Source organism: Euprymna scolopes, chromosome 24 (genome assembly GCF_053919585.1).
Source record: "Euprymna scolopes isolate OS-2025 chromosome 24, ASM5391958v1, whole genome shotgun sequence".
NCBI lineage: Eukaryota > Metazoa > Mollusca > Cephalopoda > Sepiida > Sepiolidae > Euprymna > Euprymna scolopes.
Genome location: NC_136505.1, coordinates 17,037,460 through 17,064,773, shown reverse-complemented (window position 1 = coordinate 17,064,773; position 27,314 = coordinate 17,037,460). Strand labels below are relative to the sequence as shown.

The window sequence follows — 27,314 nt, the reverse complement described above, 5'->3', positions numbered from 1 at the left end:
TGTGTTTTGTCACATTCTTTACATTACTTTTTCATTAAAAATACTATAGCTTTGTGAAAACATCTTTGAGATTTGCCATAAATGTACTTTTGTACAAGGTATCAGAATATGGCATTGGAAATCTCCAGAAATTAATGGTTTCCAAGTAGAATCACAAACTGCATTAATTTTAAACAAGTTATTCTTTTTTTTTTTCGAAATAAATATAATTCACAAAATTCGATTTCAAACTAAGTGCTGCTGCTTAGGTTATAATTATTATTCTAGTTATATTGTTTATTTTCACTAAAAGTGGGTTACAATTTGGGAGGAGACCCTATTTAAAAACATTTCATACGAAAAGAGAAATCAACACAGAATTATAATTTTAGCACATAAAAATAAAAACATTAATTTATTCATGGAAAACATTTAGAAAAAAAAAATGTTCAAAACACTTTGTTAAAATTTTATTTTTAAGACAACAAAACAAAAATAGACCAATTTATTTTGTACCCTGACAAAAAGTGAGAAATGTTTGTTTTTTTTCTACTTGTTCTCCAAATTTCATTACAAAATTGCTTACAGGGGAATGGTACCAAGCTTCTAAACACGGCAGGAGTAAAAACAAAAAAATCTGACACAAAAATGGCTGTTTTATAGCCCTAACATTTTTATTAATTCGCTAAAAACTCTTTAAATATGTCATGTAGATTATTATTAAAGCACGTGAAAAGATATTCATTTGTGAAGGAAATGGTTAAAGTAGTGAAATATCACTATTTTAGTAGGACTACCTTATAAAAGGCACTACTTGGCCTTTTGACAAAGATCAAAGTGTAGTATCTGTTCTTCAGATGCGGCACTTTCATTTCTCGTTCTTTTTCAGTGGAGGAAAAATCCTTCACGACTGAGATATTTTTTTTATTTTTGTACCTTTTCTCCACGTTAAAAAACGACCCTGGTGTCTAACTCTGTCCCGTGGGGAGGCATTGTAAATAGGTACCTTAAAATCGTTAAACATCCAAAGCATTTTTATGGGCTTTACTACTCACAGTATGAGGAAGGGGTAGAGTGAAGCTCAGTCGAGCACAGGTCGTGAAAATAACGATAGAGCAAAGATAAACCTGCAACATCTCTTCTGTGAGAAAGGGGGAGCAGGGAAGAGAAAAGGACATGGCTCACTATATTTCGAAATTGGTTTTCCAGGTAAAAAAAGGTACTCAGAGAAATTCCTCTCCAGATCATACAACAAAACTCCCATCTTAGAATGTATTTAGCTCATATACAGGTAGAGGATTGCATCGGGAGTGAAATACCTTCTGGAGCAGTAGAATGATCCAACCATTTTTCTTTTGACTTTCACAACGGCTTTTATGTACATGTTCCATTTTAGATTAGGAATGAAAATTTCAGTTTGGGATTTTCATATCTCCATTTTTTTTTGTTACACACTATTCCCACATTACGCCTAAACCTATTTTTTCTAGCTCCTGCCGAATACATTTACATTCATCCTTGTAGTCGTCACATCTCCATTTACATTTTATTACACGATTTTACCATCATAATTTTGTTCTTAGATAATTGAATGTTATTTAAGAAAAGAAATGAGGTTTTCTTTGGAGTGGAGTCACATACATGACTATTTCAAAAAAAATTATTAAACAAAACCTACATTAATATTTTTACAAGTTGCTTTTGCTATCTATTCTTGACCCATTTGCATTACATATCAGGTCAACCGCAATGAAGCCACCCACTGTAGATACGTTTTCTTTCATTATGTTTCTTACAAAATATACTGTCCCTTAAACCTATTATGTGATAAAAAAATAAAGCAAACAAACCTCACGATGAAACAAAGTTTTCAGTTAGTGGTTTTAGGATCTTTTTACTTGGCAACTCTATTACTCATTATTCCAGATTTTTTCACAATATGAAAAAAATAAATAAATACCCCCCCCTCCCACAAGGATTGCTACTCACAATTATCTCAAATTGAATCGTCACTTTATATTTTCCTTTGGCAATACCAAACATAGCTCAATTCAATTTTAATCACCTAAAATGCAGTGAATTTTTTTTTTGTTTTTTAATATTTAACACAAATTCAATGGGTGATCTGATGGGAAATATTTTTAATGTTTTAATACTGAATTGATTTCTTTTCCAATTTTATTTTCTTTAAGCTAGAGATGGGGCATCCTACAAGATGCCAGACATTCACCTACTATCTTAAATATTCCAACCGAAAGATCTTTTTAAAATTCTAACCGTTCCTTTAAGTGCAACTGTTTGAATTTCCCTTGCACTTGCTTAACCGGATATATTTGCAAGGTAGTTTATGAAATTCTTTTCAGGAGTTCAGTTGCTTCTATAATTACTGGAATAGAGATCTAAGATTTCAGGTTCTTTATGTTATGATGCTGCTTATAGAGTCTTTCTGAATTTTGTATTTCTTGTTTATCCTCAATTTTGCAGAGTATATATATATATATATATATATATACATACACACACAAGCAAGCAAAACACCTGGCATTACCAGTCATAAAATATGCTTAAAGATATTTTAATTTATGCAGATTTCTTATTAGAGAATCAATATATAATAGTGATTTCAAAAGTAAAAAAAGTATGACTTGGATGCCATCAGTTAAAATCAAAACGAAAACATTTAACACTTCAGATTTATTCATTATCATCTGACCTAACAACAGATGCATATGAAAACTTTTAAAATTAATCGACATTAACATAAAAATGTATATTTGCACATGTGTAGAGAAGCACTATTACAGTTGACTTATGCCTGACAAGTTCCAATTTTTTTTTAAATTTTGACCCCTAGCAACTATTCTTACCAGCTAAAAACCAAATCGAATTTGTTTCAAAGGTCCAAATTCCCTATATATCAAGCTTGAAGTCTGTAGAAAAAAAAAAAAAAAAAAATTGATAGAGTAGTTTGGTAAGAACTGTTCCACAGACAGACAAGGTCACTTTATATATGCAATTTGTTACTGAATTTGTATTAAGCACTTTTGAAAAAAAATGTTGGTTTTAAATTTATCAACATATTTTAAACTTGCTTAATGCAGGTGTGTATACAGGATTCACTCCTAAACTAACCAATCATTATGAATTTTGGAACATAACTGCTAGGTGTAAAGGTGGGTAAGGAGAGGTTGAAATCTCTTCATGAAAATTTAGATACTTTCGATTTTTGTAAAATTTCTATCAATAGCTACTAGACATCAACTAATAAATATTCCCAAAATTTCCACTGGTGCGCTACAAATTATAAATTTAAATATTTCAGATTTGCATTAAATTTAGTTCAGTCATCAGACACAAATTAAGCAAGATTACCTAAATTTGAATTTCTCAAGACCCTTTTCAAGCTTAAGCGTTAAATTTTAGATATTTTCCAGACTCAAAATTAGAATACCTGTTCTAGTTTAGTAGCGTTGTATCTTGACTTGAATCTTTGAAAGAAGACAAAAGTAGTGCAAAGCTGTTCCGAGAAGCAATTTTACCCATTCTAGGGTGGATATATATATATATATATATATATATATATATATATATATATATATATACACACACACACACACATACACAGAGAATAAAGTATGAAAATATATTTATGATAAAAAAATAGAGAGGCACCTACATTTCATCCCCACAAAGCTAAATGAAGATTTTTTTTGTTACTGCAATGATGAAATACGGACACCTCTTTGTAGTTAAATTGACATAAAATGTAATTTTCATACTTTACTACTAAACTTCACTTGCATAGTGAGCACTGTCGAAGTACTGAAAATCTATACACAATAAATCATCTTATAGTATTATACCTGCACACATGAAAATTTATATTGTAAATGCCTACGTTAATGTTTAATTAAATGTAATTTGTGCAATATTTTTGAAGAAAAAGTACAGTAGTTTCTGTTCACTATGCTTTTACTGTGCATAGATGATTTCAATGAAGCCAACTGTTACAAGCTTTTTTTCCTTTCTTTTTTGCCACATCAGCTCAATTTGAAACAATGTCAAGCCATTGTCATATACAATCACAATTGTGTTTCTATAAATATATTTTAAAAGGTTGAGTCAATTTCAGACATGTTCATTCGTTTTTGTTGTCCTATAAAAATACAACATTCTAGACTATATAATTCCTTAAAAATTGATTTAAAAAACGTGTATCAATCCAATCAAGAATCTGCCCTTGACAGTGTCAGTCTGACATTACATTTGATTCTGTTGGGTTGAGGCATCGTTCTATTCAGTCCTAAGAGGTCCACCCTACCAGGATTTACTTTTTGAGAAAGACTTAGTTTATTGCTAATCACCTGAGGTGCCTCTACCGAGGAATGCTAATGGGGTTGCTCAGGCATACTTGTTAGCATAAGTGCACTTCACCTCTGGTTTTTAAAATATCTATCTGACCTCGTGTCTGACCTCCTGCACAAGAGATGTACGTGTGTGTGTGTGTGTGTATATATATATATATATATATTAACAATTATGTCAGACATATGGAAATTGAAAGAGTTTATTTCACCTTTGTGTGTGTACACATATATATATACATATATATATATATATATATATATATATATATATATATACACACACACACACACACACACACACAAAACTGAAATAAAAGCTTTCAATTTCCATGCGTCTGGCATAATTGTTTCAGGTTAACGCTATTCAGGCATTTCTTTTAAACCAGTTTCTATGCGGGCAAGGTGTAGGGTTTGTGGAATGGTTTACAGCAAACAGGTCTCATTAAAAAGAACAAGATAGAAAGCTTCCCATCTAATTATACCAAGTACCGTGAGAGGAAAAATGCAGAATGCCGACAAGCTATTTCACAGTAGAAACTGATCAAATCTTACGTGTATGAACTTACGTGTACGAAGCTGACAATGAATAAGCAAAAATAAGATACGTGTACAGTTTTAACTGAATAGCCAATTCACTCATAATTTCTACACTTGGGAGATTCACAGATGGATTGATAAACTTCATGGACTTCTGCCTTTACTAGCCAACAGAATATTACTATTATTGACCAAGGGAAGAGTCTATCAGATGTGTGCATGCAGTGTGATGATATATTGTAGTGAAACATGGCCAACGAGGATTGAGGATCCGCATTGCATGGAAAGAAATATGAAAATGATACGATAGATTCGCAATGAGAGTCAAAGACAGACAAATGTGACTTCAGAGGAAGATTAAATCTGAACAATATAACAAGATTTGTGTAGAACGTTACTGTAGAGGAAGACCAAGGAAAACATGGAAGAAACTGATAATAGATTTGAGAGAAATGATAAATAAAAACCTGGAGAGAGATAGATTAGATTGGAAGTTAATTTCTAAAAGCTGTCCCAATATATATCAACATGTAAAAATGGACATTAAACCAAATATGATAACATTGTTTTATTGACAATATAATAATGAACTTGGGTACAATTTATTTTAAAAATTACTTAGTCCAGCTCAATCATCTGGGCTGAACTATTTAAAAAAAAAAAAATCTAAAAATATGAATGAGCAAAGGAGATAACTCATTTTAAATTTAAAAATGTTTAAATAAATCGAGATTAAAATAGGTTGAGTTAGTAAATTTACAAACAACTCAAACTATTATTCAACTATTTTAAAGCAGACAATACCTAAATATATCATTTCTAATTTAGTGATGTGTTATTAAGTTACTGAACAAATCTACGAGATATCACAGAAAAGTAATGTTTAAAAATAAAATAGGGGAAGAGTGTAAGGCTCAAACTAATGATTAATATAAGATGTGTGTCTATCTGTTTGATAACAAGCAAATAGGATGAGGATTGATAACAGGAATGGAATATGAACTGTGATGAGAAGTTCAATCGGGGTACAGTTTCATCACATTCATGTACACTTATTCAATAATATCTAACCCAGACAGTGCTTATTAGGGAGTCGTTTTAAAATTTCTAAAAATACTTAGATTTTTTTCCCCCTTTGTGTAAATTTGAATTGGAATTTCTTAGTTTCAGAATCCAAAATAACAAAATATTAAAAAAAAAAAAAAAAAAAAAAAAAAAAGATTCTGTTGTATTGGCTTCTTAATCTTACATGTGAGCCACTGTGATTCTCTTGATTCAGACATTTGAAATTAAAAAAAAAAAAAAAATCTGTTGAACAACATATGGACATTCTTTTTCTAGTGACACTATATCATGAGGAAAAAAACAAAACTGTTTTGCTGAACCGTAGTTGATTTTACATAAATACTTATTGAAAAATAATTCTTCACTATATTGGATTCTTAAACTTAGAAATTCTAATTCTAAAAATATATTTAGCCAATAAATAGAAATTTGTTTTTCTACAGAGAAGAAAGATGAATACTGTGTTTTGTTATGGTTTTAAAATGGGTTTCCCCACTAGCCGTTAACTGTAATGGTGTAGCAGTTGCATTCGAGATCTTCGCAGCATCTTCGCTTATATAGAGTTGTGGTTTGACTTTGCACATGCATGCTTAGACTTTTAGTTGCATGAGAGAACACGATCGCACAGAATTTAAATCCATGTGCAGCAATGAAGCTTGATGCCAAAATTATGGTTCAAACCCATCCTACAGTTGATTGCCTCATGATAGAATGTTCTCATAGTTTTGCCACAAGCAGCCTGCTAGAATAGAACTCCAGGATAAAGCATTTATTTATTGATACTAGTGAGCCTACCAAACAATTCTTGTAATGTTCCAGTGTTTCTGTAAATAAATGTTGATGCATATTTAGAGCGAAGATGTGTGTGTTGTTTATGGAAAATACCAACATTTTTTATTCAATTTTTAATTTCAGTCAGATGCGGCCAAACACACCTAACTCTACCATGTTACTTTCTTCACCCTAACTTTCTTCCTAACCAATCCATCAACCACAAAACTAAAACCGCATTCACTCAGAATGGGTTGTGCTGGCTCCAATTAAGTTGACTTTCTGCATTAAGGCAGCCAACCTGCACCGATCATCAGCAGAGCACTTAGTATACTTTAGCAAGTCTCAGTCTACGTTATAGGAACAAACAAACAAAAACAAATAAATCCAGGTCAGCATTTTTTTCTTTTTTAACAAAAGCATTTGTAATGGTTAACCTACAGTTACGACACCACTTAAAAGTCTCTTGCCATCAACCATCTTACTCGGCGTACACTTTTTTTTCGCTGGCCATAGCTAGCTATTTCTCATCCAACTTTACATATCCATTAACTTTTTTCTCCCAATCATGGTGTCCTTTTTTTCTTTTTCTTTTTTTCAAACACAAACCTGAGCACACTTGCCAATTTGCATACATGTTCAAACGCTGCTCTTGCTGCTAATACAATCACTTGTCATCCATCCTTTGTTGCTGCTGATATTTTCATACGTACTCACATGTGCACTGTTACACCAGTTCCAACAATGCTAACCAAAGATCCTACCAACTTCGTCTTCACCGCTTTAATCTAGGTTTTTAGTTGTCCACCTTTGCACTTCCTCCAGCCAGTGGGTGCTATTGGAGTAAATACCTTGCAGATAAATTCCTTCACAAAATCTTTTTTCTCAGAAAGTCTCCATAATGCAGATGAAGAGGTTTGGTTGGAGACAGTACATGTCAAAAAGTTCACACTAGTTATTTGAATAATAAGCAGATGATTTAAAGCCACCAAAATTATTGCAGAACTTTTTATCTTTTAAATGCTCCTACCCTTTTAAGTTATTTATTCTGGAAAGCATCACTAACTCAACATCAATTTGTAATCTGTATACAAAGTGTTTTTTTTGTTTTTTTTTACATAGGAGTCACCACTCGAGGATAAGGGTTATTTAGTGTACAGAAGTCAATGAGACAATATTGTAGTAATCGTTAGTAGTGGAAATTTGGTAAATTCCTTAAGGGGATGGTTCATCAAGAACTTGTTTACGTTGGACTTGAAGACCAAATTGTAGTCAACTGTAAAACAGGAAAACGAAAGACTTCCACAGGCATGCAGTTCTAAGAAAACTTTCATGTTTTAGAAGTTACAAGACTATATTTAACATGTCGCAATCAGTATTGCTTTATCTTCTGTAGATCTATAAAAGTGAGAATGTGTGCGAGAACACTTCTCAACCTACATACTCAACAAATTTTCAATCTACAGACATGAAATTCGGTATATAAGTTATTCAGGCATGTGGAAAACTAATAGGTTTTCATCTAGAAAAAAGGGCTTTCAAGGGGTCAAAATTGAAAAATTGGTACATGGGAGTCATCGTTTTTTTTCCTGTTTGCTAACTGTTCTATAATTGCACATGTGTGAATGGTTCACATTAGAGATTCCTTATGTTAAATGTAAGTCGGTTTAAAAACACTGTTTAAAGAGCGTGTCAAGCTGGCTGAATGGTTATCATACCTTACTCATTGTCTTTAACTTTCGATTTCAAAGTATTTTTTTTTTTTTTTACTTATAAGTGGACTGTTTAGAAAAAAAAAAAAAAACTTGCTTGTACATGTCTCAGTTTCTGTATGAATTAAAATATAATATTTTTGCGTATTTTATAACCGGGCAACGTCGGGCGGCCTGCTAGTATTAAATATTTGAAAGTTTCAACATGTTAAGAATATTTAAAATTCCAACTTACAAACATGTTTAGACTATAGACATATAGATCCGCAATTCCTTAATGAATTATCAAGAAATTATATTTATTGCACACAAGTCATAACGGCAATTATCATTCATCCTTTGATATTCATTTTCAAATAAAAATATACATACACAGATGAAATGTGCACAGTGACAACAAACAAAATAAGATCCAGGGTTTTGGTAGCATACTGGAGTCTAAACTGTTATAAGTTATGAAAATATATGTGGCAATTAAACTACACAGAAGTTTCTGTAATTGATGTTACTTTTCAGTTTTATATATTCATGTGATGTTCAGTTTGCTAGTTAGCGAATATGGTTTTTTGTTCTCCCCACTCATTTTTAGCAGCCAATGTATATTTAAAGTTTTACTTGATGCGTATCTCACCGCTTGGTTCATTTTGGGGGGAAATAGGCCATCTTTCTTTGTCTATTAAAAAATTATCTAGTTTCACATGTTTCATTAAACAGCAGGGATAATTCCTGTTTGTTTCTCTTGTGATCTGATTTTTCTATTTGATGGGCCAATGTTCAAACATTCTGTTTGAGTGTAAAAAACGAAATCAGCCATAGCAGTAAACATTTTTGATTTCCATGAGTCATCTTCAAGCAAGTGATGAATTAAAAAATGCCATTAAGTGAATTTATTGAAAAAGTTGATTAAAATCGTTTGAAATCATTTAAAATCACTTAAGCATACCCTCCTCTCATTAAGTCTGATTGATGATCGGTTTGTTTATGCGAATGAGTAGGGTTTCTATAATTTGGAGGTGCAGGTTACAATGTGAGACAGCTAAAATGGCGATGTTTCTAAATTCGTTTTTTTTTGTGTGTGTGGGGGGGGGCATGTGCTACAAGGTGTTGGTAGATGGAGCTGTTAGGGAAAAACAGGTGACAAATCAGCGAGATATACTGGTTCTAGTCATACTGATGTACGAGTTGTTTTTGGAGACACATTCCCCTATAGGACATATAAAAACATATATGGCATTGCTAGTTTTTAGTAAATTGCTGTCGAATATTCGGTTATTGCTTGAGTAAAGTAGTTGTTTCAAATTTTTATAATAAAATAACACACAGTTTTAATATCAATGTCATCCTTTTCTTCTTCATTTATGATTTCATAAAGAATATTTTCCTGAGTGCATTCAACATGTTTTTAATGAAGGAGAAATATACTGCAGCAGATATTTTCAAGTTTCTCAAAATAGCCCAACTAGGCCGACACATATCAATTTTTTCCGTCTATTATTCCAGTAATTAACTGAACACAAACAAGCATTGTATTTTATAACCTGACACTCAACACCAAAACTTGATGTCAGTCTTATGTTAAGTTTTTTTTTTATATCACATTTCTTGATAAAAAAGCTCCTTAAAAAATATATGCAATACCACGGCTTATCAACGGCCTCAAATATAAGAAATTTAACCAATTTAAGAAACTAAAACTCCACCAAAAACAGGAAATCAGTTTTTAGCAAGTGTGAATCCACACATTAAGCGATCACTGAATCTAAAAATGTTGTTTTTAGTAATAAGTTTTTTCTTTTGAATTATTTAAAACTTAATTATTGTCTATGAGTTTTAAAGCAATAAACAAGTTTTTTTTTTCTTAAACGTTTGTTATTTTTCATTTTAAAACATGTTTCCAATTTCCAAAGAAATATGTCAATATATATATATATATATATATATATTGTATTTTGTGTACAGAAAGTTGTTAGTTGAGACAGACCATTGGTACCGTCGGTTTCAAGCCCGATAATAAGGCCCGTTTAAGGTATCCTTATCAAGCTCTCTTCAGACGAATATTGGCTGAAGAGAGCTTGATAAGGATACCTTAAACGGGCCTTATTATCGGGCTTGAAACCGACGGTACCAATGATCTGTCTCAACTAACAACTTTCTGTACACAAAATATAAATAAGCTCTTAAAATTTGGATTTTCCTTTTAATTGAGCACTCTGCTAGAATTCTTTTTCCAAAAAAAAAAAACTAATCATATATATATATATAAATAATGGACTAATTTTGTAAAATGGAAGAAGCTTAAAAAAATTGATATAAAGACAGTTCTATCGTAAATAAAAAAGTGTCATTAGTCAATATGATGGAATTAATATATGGTTTAAAGTTGTCTTTCAAAAATAATCTATCTTTAATGAATGAAATACTAAAGAAATTTATACTCTTATTATCAAAGCATGTTTCTATCTGTTTTTACATAATTAACTATAAAAAGAAAAAAAAATCTATCTTGATCTCTATCATGCTATCAATCATAGTACGAAGATCCAATGTGTTAGCTGTTTAAATGAATGTTAATGAAATTATATTTGTAAGAATGTTTTTTCATTTATTCAAAGATGTATTTTTATACACTGAAAAAAATAAAAATTGGCTTATGGAACACAAAATGATAAATTTTCTTATTTCCAATGACTTTTTTATATATTGGGACCTTATGCCAGTAGGTAGCGATTGATTTAGCTATTTTTAATTTTGGTGAGGGTCACATTAGTACATGTCAGGATAAGCTAGTGGTAAACAAAAATCTAAAGGGTCTGATTTAAGTCGAGACTAAAATTCAACTCCCTCAGACAAAACATGCTAGAAAATATGTGTTGAACGATATGACAATAGAGATGACGTCACGTGTAAGTGAGAGAACAGAGTTTCTGGTTAGTCTCAGTCGGGCAATGATATAGACAAGATGTGTTTGACAATGCAGAAATAATCTAAGTAAGCGTTACCTTGAGATTCTGTCAGTTCGGATCTCTCAATTCCCAAGTTAGAAAAATAAGTTAATTTTAGCCTAGGTATGCTTGACAGTGGAAGCCAGATGATTTTATTTTGGCTACAGCTGACAGTAGCCTCCACTAACAACAGTAGTTTAATTTGTTTCCAGGGTGGAGAAGAGGTTCCTTTACAGAATTTGTTCTGGCTTTGTATCATACTTCCACTAGGCAATGCCAAAACCAGGGTCCTGCTAGTTTTCAATGAAAGTACTATTTTATAAACAGACATTTATGTGATCATTTAACGTTTTTTTCATATCAGAAAGTCATCTGGGCTAAAGTCCTTTTTCAAATAAAGTCTAATCATTATATTTGAAATATACTTTTGGGTTTTAATACAAACGATAATTGGATCATCTGAACATTCATTAACCAAGATCTTCAGCCATACAAAATCTGATACGTCAAAATAAAATCTTATCTATTTTAGAGTAAATCAATTTCCCTTAAGGTTTTTTTTTCTATATTTTAATCACACAAAATACATGTTAAAATATTCATTGCTTTACCGATTTTTAAAAATCCATTTAATTGTTCTAATTAGCAATAAATTACAAGTTTTTTGTTTTTTTTTAACAAAGGAGTTACCACTTATCAAGGCCAGAGGCCATTCGAGGATAAGGGTTAATAAGTGTACAGTGATCAATGAGACGATGACGTAGTTTATCAAATTTCTGTCCATTACTCTCATTCTACATCGTTTGACCTCTTCCTTGATTGCTTTTTTTGTTTATTAATTGTTAAAAGCAAGAAAACTAAGATTGGAACAGTTCATTATAAACAAGAGGGAATCGCAACACAACTATACTATTTATGCTATAAATGGAGAAAAAAAAAGATTGAAATAGACTAATTTTGGATTTTGCCTTTATTTTTATAATCTTACTTGTTCTGCCAACTCACCCTATCAATCTAACCCAATCTCAACAGGCAATCGATAGGAACCCTGAAAGTGAACCATAGAAATTACCCACTCCTATATTTAACACCACAATCTAACTTTAATATAAAGTGATTATAACTTTTGTACAATTCAAAAGAAACAGAAACTTATGATTTAAAAAATGTTTTCAGCATACAAAAAGGAGGTGACAGTGGTTCAGTGGTTAACACAGATTGATGACCTGCATGTTCTAAGTTCGAATCCAGGTCGTTCCACAGAAATCACTTTCACTTAGGATGTTGAAAACAGTCATGTGATCTCTCTCCTAAATAACTCCTGCCTCTCTATAAATATTTCTGACTAGAAAAATATCGTGGAAACCAATGCCAACAATAGAATTTTCCTGTTCATACGATATGACGATGAGCATCCAAAGATATTGAAACGGATAAACTAAAATCATGTTTACATTATTGACATCTTGAAGTTCTTATGTAGTGACCATTGTTTTACATGCTGGCGGCACACATTCAAATCTAGAAAAATCAATGGTGAAACTTTCAAATTTTTTCATCATTAGATGATTATATTTTTAAAGTGCAGTTTTTGTAAAATATTAGAAAATATTTTTCTATGCAATCCTCCCTACTTCTATTTCCTTTTATGAAATACTAGCAAGGCTACCCAACTATATATGGCATAATCTTGTTGTCACACAGGTTCTCATTAGATCATCAAAGTTAAGAAATGTTGAGCCTGGTCAGTACCAAATGGGTGACCATTTAGGAATACCAGGCATTATATGCAGACGGTTGTCAGCACCTGCCTGCAAGAACAGTAAAAAACCTAGCGTTGTCATCTATCACTGGAATGTGCATGCGACTAGGGACTGCTTATTAATTTAATATTCCTTTGGAGGAAGCTGGTTCAACCCGCTGTTGCTCAAAGCAAAAGCATAACCTATTTCTATTAAAACTTCTTCATCTCCGTAGAAGTTTTAATAGAAATAGGTTATGCTTTCTCTCTCCAAGACCCTCTCTTCTCCGCCATTTTACTCCTCCCTTTCCCCAACCCCTTCTATTATCCCCACCTAGCCCATTCTTCTTTTCTCTAGATGGACACATGCATACAACTCCCTTTTATACAATAGGTTCCCTGAACAAGGAGTCAGCATTTTAGTACAAATTAGTAGATAACACTGAACGTTGACCCCAAGAATATTTGTTTCTAAATTTTACATATTATACATCCAAGATAATGCTGGTGAAAACAATATCAATTTTGTGGCAGTTTGTTTGGTATTTTATTTACTTTTAGCTGGACATACAAACACTATCCTCAAGTGTCTAACGTCTCTCTCTGTACAGGGTTTGTTAGGACAACCTGGCAGGAGGAAATTTTTCCATACAAATAAATCCTGACTAAATATTCAAAATTACATAGTATTCCCAGCTCAAATAAGATCTCTTCTGTATGGCTAACCCACAGTTGTTTTTATAAGGAATGGTGCACCTTCGTCAAGTGATGTTACCTCAAGAAACAGCAAAAAGCTGGACAATCCACCAGACATGATGCATTATTGTCCTGGAATCTATTAAGACCACGAGAAAGATATATTATAACATATTTAAATGGTCAATTGGGGAAAGAAAAATTATGTGCCCAGCTTCTTTACTAACTTAGCGTTTAAGAGGTAAATGAGAACTTTAATGGAATATTCGAATATCTATATATTTAATATGGAGACCAGGTGTTTACCCTATGAAGAAAGTCCCTTGATTTCTGAAAACTTTGAAATAAAATGAAATATGAGAGAAATTCTTTATATATCAGAACAAAATTATGTTTAGGTTGATGGAAATTTTTGATGTTGTATAAATCAAAAGAGTATGTAAAAATTATATCAAGAAGGCCTATGCACGTTGGTTAATAAGACAAAAGCATGCCTTTACTTCGGAGATATCTTTTTGTATGGGTAATTTTAAAATTGCATTCAAAAATTTCTGAATGAGTTTTATATTTTCTGATGTCACCATTCATCTAGCAAACTCAATTGTATTGTGTGCAAATTGAAATTTTCTGGCATCAAGACTGATGCCATTCCTTGCACCAAATCCAACCAATTACATGCGTCATCTACATATTTAACTTTATTGTTGAATTGTGCAAGAATCAAATCAAACCTATCACCGTTTGATAAAAATCCTTGCAATGCAATTCTGTAGCGATATAGTTGCCATATGAGGTGATAAACGTTTCACGTCTATTTTTGTTATTCAATGGAACTGAATGATAGCCGTTCCATGCATAAGTGATAGTGTTTTTGGAGGGGGTTATCTTGTGAGATGGAGAAGAGTTGACGTGCGATGGGTTTATCTTACAGAATTTTTTTGTGGCTGAGGATCAACTGTACATTCTAATGTGTTATCCGATTTAGAAATTACCACCATTCTGGAGCAACCATAGTACTAATGTATTTGGGCCCACTTTTTCAACTACCCTAATTGCAACATTCCTTTCAGGATATGCAAGTACTTTTTCTTAGTGTATAGGGAGCATTGCTAGTTAGCGAACTGTTAGTTTTGCATTAGGGTCAGTATATAATTCAAGGGTTCACCTGTCATTATTGGTGGTGGTGGTGGGGGGGTGTTCATAAGTGTTGAAAGTCCCTTTATCATATTTTAAGAGCCATTCTTTTAATTTATGGATATCTTCATCTGTGCCCATTATTTCAGCTAGAAGGGTTGTTGAAATGGGGAGATTTTGGACCCTTAACATAGCTGCATGTCCGGTTAGTCTGCCGATATATTCATGGATAGTTCCATTCTAATTTTAGGAAAATCACTGGATATTATATCTAACTGCTCAATGACTTCTCTGCATAAAAACACCATGGCCATTTTTGTTTGAAAAGTAGATGATTTCTTTGCCTGATCTTGCTTGCCCAGTTTCGTCTTTAATTGAAATATCAATGAGGATTTTGCTTTCTAACCGCTACATCTTCCTGTAGGATTCCTTTCATTGATAACCTGACATGTCTTGTCTTTTTGTAGACTGCAGTTAGTGATATAATACAACTGTGATAGTCAGAGTCGGTAATCATAGGTATCGTTGTTGGGTTTAGAGGTATCTTGGGTATGTTACAAGCAAAGTGCACATTTTTATCAAATAGTGGAGAAAATTTTGCCATGATAGTTGTGTAGTTTTGAGAGGTGGAAAATTCACTTGTCTCTATAGATATGATGTTCTACTGGAGTGATAACTGCTAATTGATCAGAGAACCAAATTTCTAGTTGCATTACCCTACTGTTTTTGCATCAAGAATGATGTAAAGTTTATGTTATGGTTTTTGCATTACCAAGAAAGACTGCTGGTATTTCTGGGTCTCAAAGTTTTACTAAATCATCCTTAATGATTTCCTTACTGTAATTAAAGGTGCGAGGGCAGTTTTGTTTGAAGCATTTAGTCGTAAAATTGCATAATGAAACTTGGCAGTGAAGATTAGCAAGGAATGTTATAATATGCATCCCACAAGTCTGTCATTTTACCCAATTTCGTTCAAAGGTCTTTCATTATGCATTGACAGCAATGCAAGAGTGCAATTGCTGTTTGGGCCTCTGCTATGTATTGTATGTACCAGTTTTGAACATGTCCTATTATCTTTGGAATGCCTTAAAATACCTCGGCTTCACCAATCTTTCATCTGGACATTTACATTCAAGAAAAATTCAATTCTCTTGCATGGATATACTTATCACAATTAGAGAAACTTAAATGCTACAGAACAATCACAACAAAAATAACCAAGAAACAAACATTCCAAGAGAAAGAAAATCCCAAAATTAAATCACTTGAAGCAACCACTAATAAAAGAGTACCTTTAGCATTAAGATGACCGATGCCAATGAACAGGCCAGAAAGATTTGAATCTCTGAATATTTTACCTTCTGAAATCATTTGTTTGCAAAAACAAAAAAACAAACTAAGCATTTCAATACCAATTGAACTTTTTGTTTTCAATTGGAGTTTCTTTTTCTCCATTTCTAATATAATCTGTTCTTGTAATACGTTCATGTATGAATGAATAATACATGCCCTATTTGGTATTGTTTCCTTACGAAGCCTGTTTTCATCATCTTTAGGGATGAAGGATAAACCATAAAGAAACTACGCTTGCCTTATGTCTTAATCCTGGAGAAGTTAGCATACACAGCTACAAATCTTATTTTAATCACCTAAATTATTTACAATGAAATTGGTTCTTTTGTGAGTTTTTTTTCAGAATTAATACGCTAATACTTTTTAAATTATTTTACATTTCTCCAGGCAATGACAGGACACAGGACCTGCTCATTAAATTTTATATGCAAGTCAAAATAAAACAAAACAAAAAATCTTTCTATTAATCATGTTCAACTAGTTCTTATATTTAATTTGATGAAATTTAAAACTTTAAGTGTTCATTATTTTTTTGCATTATTTGTATTATTATTCTCATTTTGGTTGTTTTTTCCACAACGTTTCGGCCGATGTAACCTCATTGCTGTCAGGTGCATTCACACTGGATGTTGTTATTGAAAATTTTTTGTTTTTTGCTTCCAACAAACATAACCGTAAGAAATTCAAAATACAAATAGCGCCAAGTCTATTTTTTTTTAAGCATTCAATTAGATTATTATATGTGTAATACGGAATTTTGAATACAATTATTTTGTGAAGGAATTTTGTACATATTGTACTATTAGTGTTGGAAATTATTTTAAAACAAATTAATTTAATGACTAATCACTTTCAAAATGTATAAAACGACATTAATTTTAGACAGGTCTGATTAAAAAAATATACAATGAGTAAGAAAACTTTCTTTTTCCTTTTAGTCATCCATAGATATTTAAAACCTCACACTGTTTATGTTGGTGCATAAACAGACCACCTTCACCGGATTAAAAAAATTTTTTTTTACTTATTTCTTGAGATAAAAAGGAGCTATATTTTTCCTGTTCGATAATTTAATCTTTAAATAAACTAATCTACTTTTCGTTTAAATGCACAATGATCACAATTGAACTCAAGTGTTCGCATCTTTTAAAAGAAAGCATAAACTGATGACGTAGATGGGGTAACACCTCTTTAGGCAACTGCAATATTTTCAACTTTGAAGTTAAATGAGAACTTCATTTTGATGAATATATATATATATATATATATATATATATATATTCAAGCAATTGTGACCACGAAAACCCGGCTAAAATGTTGCTCTAATCAGCCCTCCCGCCCCCTACATAGATTAAAGCAAAATAATTTTGATGTCCAAGTGTATTGAAATATTGCAGGCAAAACTGTGTGGAACAGCCCACAAGCACCACGTGTGCACACAATCATAACAATAATGTCAACCTGAATGGAAGGAAAAGGAAATAAAATAAATGCCACAGGCAAATTCTCATCGCCATGGAAATAGCAACATGTCTGGTAAAATGTTTCTCTTCCGCAGAATGCAAGGAGGTGAAAGGGGAGTAATAATAATAATACAAACTTCTTTTTTTCACTTACCCCCCCCCCCCAACCCCCTGCCGTCAGAAAGTGCTTACGGCAAACTTCAAGTCTGACCGTCTTAACGGAAGGAAGAAGAAGAGAGAAACAGTTGAAATCTCAGCCATTACACTCGCCCACACTTAAAAAATGTGGGTGAGACGCGGATGAGGGTGAAAGACAGTTGGGAAATGAACGACCTGAAGAAACAAAACTTTTTAGACACGTTTACTCCAGAGGTAAAGTGGTGAGGGAGAGTGGAATATAATATTAAAAAGTTTAGGGTCATTAAAAAAATAAAATAAATATAAGGTCATTGAATAAACATACAAATTCTTTTGTACAACAGGGGCACGTATGGAAACCGTTTCCCTTTGGTTTAGAAGCACAAATGAACAATAATACTAGACTTTTGCCTTTAATTATGTGTACATTGTACATCAGGTGTATTTTCGGTGAGCCTTAAGATTTTAACGGAATACCCATGAATCTTTATTAGTCACCAGTCATAAAATTGAGACTGTAAAAATGAGAACAGGAGTTATGTTCTCAACGATATAAAATAAAAGAAAATATAAACATGAGGATATTTTGAATTTTGCATTGTAGATATCAGTCCTGGTGTATTTTAAATGCTGAAATCTCATTAAGGAGTACTGTGGGGGCTTTAATAAATCGATTTAGGAAACTGACAGCGGACGGTAATTTCAAATGAGACCAATTTTCCTTTTATACCGACTAAAATAATATCACGTGACCTAAAGTAATCCAAGGCAGAAAATTGGTACCGATCAAATACACCAGTTTCAGTTTCATTGATTTAAAGTGTCCACTTTGGAGTGTGCAATGCCGTACAATAACAAAACAACAATGCCCAATGAGCATTGTTGTTGTTCGGCATCGCTATTCACCCTAGGGGGATTGGGCCAGCTTCCTCCAAAGGAAGAAATCTCCAATCGCCTGTGATGTTTGATGCATTTCTGGCCAGGAAGCCAGTATTTTCAGGCAGCCTGATCTGGTAGCACGAGTTTTGAGGGAGCATCATACACGCGTTCCGTTGAAAACTGGGTACTTATGCAGAATACGGACCATGCTGAAATAATGTTATTTAGAAAATCATTCTTAACATCGAGGGGCTTTTTTTAAAAACTATTTTGTACACTTTTTTTTAACCTGACAATTTAATAAACTCATCATAAAAATTGAATTTAACTTGGGCAAGAGGGGGGGGGATTCATTCAATTTAAAGAATGTAATTTAGTTTTAAATTCACAATAAAATGTCAATATATTTAATAAAAAAAAGGTAATAAAAAAGTTAATCAGCTAGAAATGCGCAAAGGAAAAAACGATAATCAACTTGCATCGATTTTATTGACAGGTTTTTGTTTTGACAACAAATAAAAAATATTTGGCACTTCTGGATGACAGTGGCATGAGGCGTATGTGTATTTTAGTTTCAAGAACGGCCGACAGATGTCACTTGTCAGCCAAAGAACAGGGGTCGATAACTCTTCCTTTTCTAAAAGTGCGTGCAAGCTAAAATTATATTTTTATACAATCTGTACAAAAAAAAAATCTTAAACCTCTATAAATGTTTAATGTTTTTAAATTTCGATACGTTTCTACAATCTTACTGTGAAAACAAAAACAAAAAAATCCATAAAAATTATTAAACCTCTAAACGTTTCATGTTTTTAAAATTCTATTTTGCTACATTGACTCATTGAAAAGAAATTATATCAATACATTAAAATTATATTTTGATACATTTTTATTCGATTTTCATATTTTTGTGTTATTTATTTTGTTACATATTTTTGCGTTATCGTAAACACTTGTTTATATATGAGGTTTCACATAATGGCCGCTAGATGTCATTTTTCTTTCGAAGAACAGGGGTCGATAACTCGTCTGTTGCTAATATGTCACTGTCATGCAGAAGTGCCAAATCTTTATTTTACAGTCAACTGGGTTAGACAGAAATGCCTAAACAAAGCTAAATCAAAATATATCGGATCTGACACAACACAAACATTTCTTTCATTCTCGAAAGAAATCTTCAGGATAATTAATCTTTGTTACTTTTCTAAATTTTTGAGATGAGGATTGATTATTCATATTTGGATTCTTCGGCAACTGTTCTCATTAAGTGTAATTTTCACAACGTTTCGATCGATGTAAACTCCGAACTTCTTCAGGTGAGGTGCAGGTGCACCTGCACCTTGTCGAACTCTGGAATCGGCACAGAATTTCGAACAATACAATCAAAATACAATTGGACTTCTACCCAGTCATGGATGACGAAACGAGAACATGCTAGCTATCCCCATGGATTTAATAAAGGGTTTCGTTCGAGACACACCTGAAGAAGATCGGAGGTTACATCGATCAAAACCTTATGAAAATAACATCCAAGATGAGAAGACTAACAGTAGTCCGAACTGCACGCGGTACTTGAAACGATTGGGTATTCAGATTAGAGTATCTACGAGGGATCTAGAATCGGTCCCGGAAATGGTCAAAGCAGTTTACGATTTGACAGACACGAAATAAGAAAGTGGACAATAGTTAAAGTTACATTTTAATCACAAAGATGGCTTTCAAATCGTAAAACTACTTCGGCCATTTCCGGAGCTGCCCAGTTAGTAGCGAAATCCTCTGGATACCAATTCATTATGCATGTAGTGTAATCTGTTACAAAAATAAATAAATAAAATAAGAGAAACAAAATGGTATCTAATACACGGACTGTGCTGAAATTTCAGATTAATCATCAATAATTTTTGACAATTGTTTAAAAATAAAACAGGTTAAAGTTTTTTTTATAAATAAATTTAAAAATTTATTTAATATTTTATTTGCAATTCATACAAGTACAATAAAATTTCGTTTAGCGTTTACTAAAAACACGCAACAAAATTATAAGCAAATGCTGATGTATGCATAAAATAAAGGAAAGAAAAAAATATATATATAATGCCCATTTAAAAAGTGTTGTAAACTTTTTAGATAGACATTTTAAAGATGGCAACACTAAAAATAAATAAAAAGGTGTCTAAAATTATTATTATTTAGATAGACACCGCCTTGTTTTAGATTTGTATACACTGACACATCGAATTGTATACGTTTTCAGCGTCCCAAATTCGTTTTTTTTTTCGTGTCTATTTTCTACAGAATTTCTAAGTTTTAAAACGACATTGCGATTTAATATAATATCGATTCTTTAAGAACTTGAATATATATATATATATATATATATATATATATATATATATATATATATATATATATAAACCAAGTTTCAAATTGGGACCTCTATCGTTCTCCTCTGCTATTCAGGAGTTTTATTTTTCCCTTCCATTGAGTTTTTCTTTAATATTAAAGTTACATATTTAATATTTTTATTAAAAACAAATCGATATTAAATCTGCGTAGACGTTGGTTACTGTTAAAGCATTTTAAATTATAATTTTAAAACTACAAATCGATTGAGACGTCTTTCGAAAAGAGAATTTCGGACGCTGAAACGAAGACAACTTGACTAAAAAAAAAAAAAATTAAATTAGTTCAATTACTGTGTTTTATCTATATAACGACTAATATCTTGCATCTTCTATTTTCTAAAATAGAAATAGACTTTATTAAGTAAAATTATAAGAAAAATAAAGCCGGAAAAAAAAACGGTAATTCACCTTAGTTTTTTCTTTTTGCTAAAAAAAAAAAAAAAACCACTTCGATTTTTATTTTAACTATTGAATTTAAAAATCGGTCATTACCTGCACACGATCTCGTCTTCCATATCTTCATGAGCAGGATAATAATTGCCAACAAATGTGACATATCCCCACAAAGCCTGAAAATATTCATGTTGGTAGGTGAGGTTTAGGAAAGGCCGTCCTCGAACTTGTGTCCACGTCGTGCAATGGCTCCTCCGAACTGAAGACGTGGCCGCCGCCGCTGTTGCATTCTGGGATTCCACATAAACCGGAAGTTCTTCACACATACGCGAAGTAAGGGCAGACAACTCCAATGGTTTCTTCACATGGAACTGACTCCGTGGCTGGTCGGAAGAATTAAAAAAAAAAAAAAAAAAAATGCTGATTTTTGTGTAAACCAGCTGGTTCACGTTATAGAAAGAAACATTAGAAAAAAAAAAAAAAAAAATGACAGAAAACTTAGTAAAAGTCAAAGTTGACTTTTTACATCTTTGGAAATATTTAGAAACTAATTTTAAATAATCCAACGCTTCCTTAATCGGATTTAAGTTTTAAATTTAATTTTCCGAAAGAAGAATAGCAGTAACCACCACCAACAGTACTAACGGTTATTATTATAGAGCGAATTGACTACGTAAGAGTGTAAGGAGACTTACCATCGTTTTAGCTAAGAGCAAAGTGTAGTATTTGTTCTGTCACTTACACGTCATCTTTTCTGTCTTGGGTCAACGAGGGTGAAATCCTTTTCGACCGAGTAAATTCAAAGTACCCCTTTTTGACGAAGCTGAATTTTCCCACATCAACAAATGATTTTGTGTCTAGCTCTGCCCATACTTGGAGACAAGTAAACAGGGATACTCTTGACCTTAAGTGTAGTATCTATTCTGAGATGCCACACTATCTTTTCTGTCCTCGGTCAGTGGAAGGAAATCCTTCTTGACTAAGGTAATTGTTATTTTTGTCCCAATCCAAACTGCCCTTAATTGGCATAGATAATGTAGGGAACTTGAATCTAAGTCGAATGTTATTTTGATGTTTGTCTGTCTGTGTCATTCATTTCAGTAAGTTACAAAGTTAAGTTTAAGAATTAAATAATTAGCTAAGGTAACATTAGTCTCTCTGTCTTGGGAGTCAATTCTCTCCAAATAAAACCATTTATGAAATCTCTCAGTGAACGTCTCCTTGTGTATTATTTTCTGCATCAGAAGAAAGAAGCTTACTTCTATAGCAAACACTAGACAATACGATGACAATGAAGAAAAGTGTTTGCATCAGACAAGCACATATAAACACTCCAATGTATGTATAAAAGAACTTTCTTTATTTTCTTATTGGAACTACCACAAGAAGACAATTTGAATAGTTACAAAATTTCCTGTGATCTGATCTCTCAAAATTGACTAATGAAAGACCTTCTGTCAACTGACAATAAATCAATCCATCACCCACCAGAGGAAGGTTGGGAGGATGGTTCCCTGAAACAAAACAGAACCATACTCCACTCTGATGTAAAGTCAACATTTTCTGCCAGATTGCTAGTGGATTACAAAAGACTACACATTACTTTTGGCCTTCACACTAAGATCAAAGTGTAGTATTTGCTGAAGCTTTAGAAAAGGAGAAATTTTCTTTTTCTAAGACTAGAGAAAATACTACACTTTGATCTTAGTATGAAGGTCAAAAAGTATTGATTGATTTTTTTTAGAGAAGATACTCCTTAAGCCTAACCTCCTACCCATTAATAAACAATTTTCTGCCTGAATTTGCTCTCGTAGGGAGGCAACTAAATAGGGATTATACAAGTTGATAAGTTTTGTTTTTTGTTTGTGAAAAGTAAATAAAAAATTAACACAAATAAATTCAAATAATATAAATTTATAATTTTTTAGTTCATTTATATAAAATCAATATTTGATAATAATAATAATCCATTATCGATTATAGATAGTATCTGTCTCTCTGGATCTATATACTATTACTTCTATATGTGTAGTTGAAACTACAGGGTGGAATGATAAAATTGTTGCGATAGAAAAGACAACGTGATTCCATTTCCATTTGATGAAAACTGATTTTCTTTTTTTGTTGCACACCATCTACTAGTTGGTCAGTTGTGTACAAATCTCAAGAGCGATAGGAGCCTTCCATCATGTCTGAAAGTGACACAGTGTTCAACGAGCAAGATCAGAGATGCACCGCTGCACAACTCATGCTCTCTACCGATTCAAGTTATGACAACAGAACCATTGCCAGCACTCTCAAAATGTATCGCTGGAGTGCCACAAATGACAGGAATATGCCCAGGATGAGGAAAAGAAAGTTTCTAGCCACAGTTATAGTCTTTGGTGTGGTTATAAGTGAGGACCTTATCATGCCACCTCACATCTTCGAAGTCCAAAAATACCATAGCTTGGCTTCAGAAGGAGTGCTACGACTTTGTATCCTTCTCTCACTAGCTGCCCCTTTTCCCCCAACTTGAACCTGCTGGATCACTTTGTTTGGTCATACGTTAAGAACATCACTAACATGACCTCCTACAACATCAAAGCCAGCCTGATTCTCGCCGAGTATTTGCTAAGCTCCTGTTTCCAGTTCCAGACTCATATCGAGATGATGATTGAGGATGAAGACGGCCACATTGAATAGATATCAGCTCTATTACATAATAAAGTTATCTGAATTGATTTTTTCAATAAAAGTTATAGAATAAAGCTGTGGTGTTGTTTTCTTTGGGGCGACACTTTTATCGTTCCACCCTGTATTTTATTACTTCTATTTCTGTAGTTAAAACTATACAATTACTAGATTTTAATGCTTGATATTGTTTCAGCCTAATCTACTTTCTTTCAGTTTAGAGTGAAGTGTAGTGTCTCTTCTGTTGTGATGATATCTTCCTCCCAGACATTACATCCTTCTTTTAAGAGGATTAGTGTAGTATCTGTTCTATGGTCATATGTGGCGAAGGTAATGAAAGACATGACTTACACAAGTGATAGCATCTTCATCTATCATGTAAAGTGATGGGATCAGGGAAGACAAAAAGAAAAGAAAATTCTCAGTCTGTAGATGGATCATTTATATACATATGGCATTAATTTGCATATGAAATGAGTGGCGGCTATAAGAAGGATGGATTAGAGAGGACAGAGGTTGAGTTTTTTTTACTACCAAGAGAGAGACAAGCAGAAAGAGAGAGAGAGAGAGAGAGAGAGAGAGAGAGAGAGAGAGAGAGAGAGAGAGAGAGAGAGAGAGAGAGAAAACATGTTGAGAATTACAGTTTAAGTTAAGAGGAGTTGGTATGAAGTGCGATATTGGTGAGAAGGAGTTCTAATGGAATTTTTTTTTTTTTTACATAAACTGTCTCAGTGTGCTTATTTTTTTATTTTCTCATTCTGCTTTGTTTTTGACTTCCTATAAATGACGAAAATAAAGCTCAGCAGCGACATAGTAAAGCCTTTCTATGGCAACTTGTTCGCCTGGTTCAAAAAGATGAAATTTTTATTTATTTATTTATTTGCGGACTTTTTTTTTTACATATGAATCACCACTTATCAAGGGCTGGAGGCCACTTGAGGATAAAGGTTAAAGGGTGTACATTATCAGAATCATAGTAATCGTTAGTAATGGAAATTCGGTAAATTTGTTAACTTAAGTGGAACAACTCATCAAGAACTTGTTTGCATTGGATTTGAAGACGGCCATATTGTAATCAGCTGGAAAGCAGGTAAAGAGAAGACAGTTCCACGAACATGCAGTTCTAAGAAAGAAACATTGTTCATGGAATCTACATTTAGATTTAGGCATAGATAAAGAATAGGGAAAATTAATGATAGTGTTTTCAGCTAGGCGAGTGTTTCTTGTGAAAGTTTGGTGAGGAGGGACCATAGATTGAAGTTCAGACGTAGTCGTAGTCATAAACATTTATGCTGACAACACTGCCATCTATGGTAGCACATCTAAGATCGTAAACGACCAAGTTCTTTCCGATTCTCTCTCCTCTGATTTTTAACACGTGGTACAATGGGGGAAGGAGCCACCTCTTTTCCCATTGTACCACATGCTCAAGATTAGAGGAAAGAGAATCAGAGAGAACTTGGTCGTTTACGGTCTTTGATGTGCTACCATAGATGGTAGTGTCGTCAGCATAAATGTCTACGAATGATGTAAGGATGTGATTTGGAAGATCATTAATGTAGATCAGGAAGGGAATTGGGCCCAGGATGGACTCCTCAGGGACTCCAACATTAATACTGAGAACTTCTGATTTCTGCCCATCAACCACTATTCTTATGAACTTATCAGAGAGAAATGATATGATAATTGAGAAGACATTTCCAGCTATACCGTAGCTGGAGATCTTGTGAAGTAGACCTTTATGCCATACCTTATGAAAGGCCTTTGATATGTCAAGAGCAATTGCCCTAGAAAGGAAGCTTCTGTCAAGAGATTTGCTAATCCTATGAGATATAACTGTTAGCATGTCTGCTGTAGATCTATCAGAACGAAAACCATATTGTATGTTACTAAGAAGGTTATTTTTGCTGAGATGATTGACTACTTCTCTATTTAACACAGATTCCAGCAACTTACTCATGATGCACAGGAGACTTATTGGAAGATGACTGACCACCTGGATTCTTAAATACAGGGCATACTGATGAGATTTTCCAAGGTGTTGAGAAGAAGTTCTCCTTAAGACAATGCTTAAATAGCTTTGTAAGTATGGGTGCTAGTTCTGGTTGAAGTTTTTTTAGCACTATAATTGAACTGCTTTACTGGAATCAAGGTTTTTGATTAGCTTGGCAACATCACATACAGATATTTGTCTGTCGCATAGTGTGTTTTCTGATACATTAGGAAATACTGGGGTTGGCGGCCTTGGTCACAAAGGGTAAAATTAGCTGCAAAGTTCTTGGCAAAGAGTTTGGCTTTGTCTGAGGCTGAAGAGATTACCTCAGGTCCATTGATAATAGTTGGGATAGAGCACACACTTCTGTTCAGGATTCTTTTGGCTATTTGCAAAAACTGGTGGGAACCAAGCCGTTGCTTAGTGACTTTGGACTTGACGGACTGGGCATACAACTCTCTCACGTTCTTTATTACTCTTTTACAGTGGCTGCTGGCAGTCCTGAAAGCGGCTTTAGTCTCAGTACATCTATTACGTTGGAAGCAATGGAAATAGTGATTTCTGTGTGCAATGACAGCAGCACATTCTGGAGAGAACCATGGCTGGCTGTTAGGTTTTTGCTGGAACTTTTTCAAGAGTATGGAAAGGTCTATACCTACAATTAACCATTCCGCCAGGTCTGATGCTATAGAGGACACATCCTTTTTATACATGGAACACAGAGGTAGATCTGATATAAATGTACGGAAGCTATCCCAGTCAGCCATAGAGTATCGATACACTGTACGATGGAGAGGTACGGCCGAGGACCTATTACATTTTGTTTTTATCTTAACTGATACAACAAAGTGGTCAGAAGATCCCAATGGAGACAGAACGAAAGATGAACATAACAGCCAAGTTGTGAGAAAAAGGTCTAGGAGACTTGCATACTGGCCGTCAGTGTCAGGCACACAGATGGATTCATGAACAATCTGAGTAAGGTCATAAGCAATGGAGAAATCGTGACAGAACCTCCCCTCATCATTGGTCTTGTTTGAGTGGGTTAACCATTCCACATTGTGAACATTGAA

The 27,314-nt window shown here is 33.2% G+C and overlaps 1 protein-coding gene across 1 annotated transcript in view; it reads right to left on the bottom strand.

Moving 5' to 3' along the window:
• LOC145246607 (ER lumen protein-retaining receptor 2-like) overlaps nt 1-21,885 on the bottom strand; it is a 46,414-nt gene extending 24,529 nt beyond the window's left edge. The window contains exon 1 of the mRNA XM_080108274.1: nt 21,675-21,885. Coding sequence (XP_079964400.1) covers nt 21,675-21,765 — 91 coding nt within the window. The 5' untranslated portion in view covers nt 21,766-21,885. The remainder of the gene's footprint in view (nt 1-21,674) is intronic.
• Between the last annotated feature and the right edge of the window lie 5,429 nt (nt 21,886-27,314).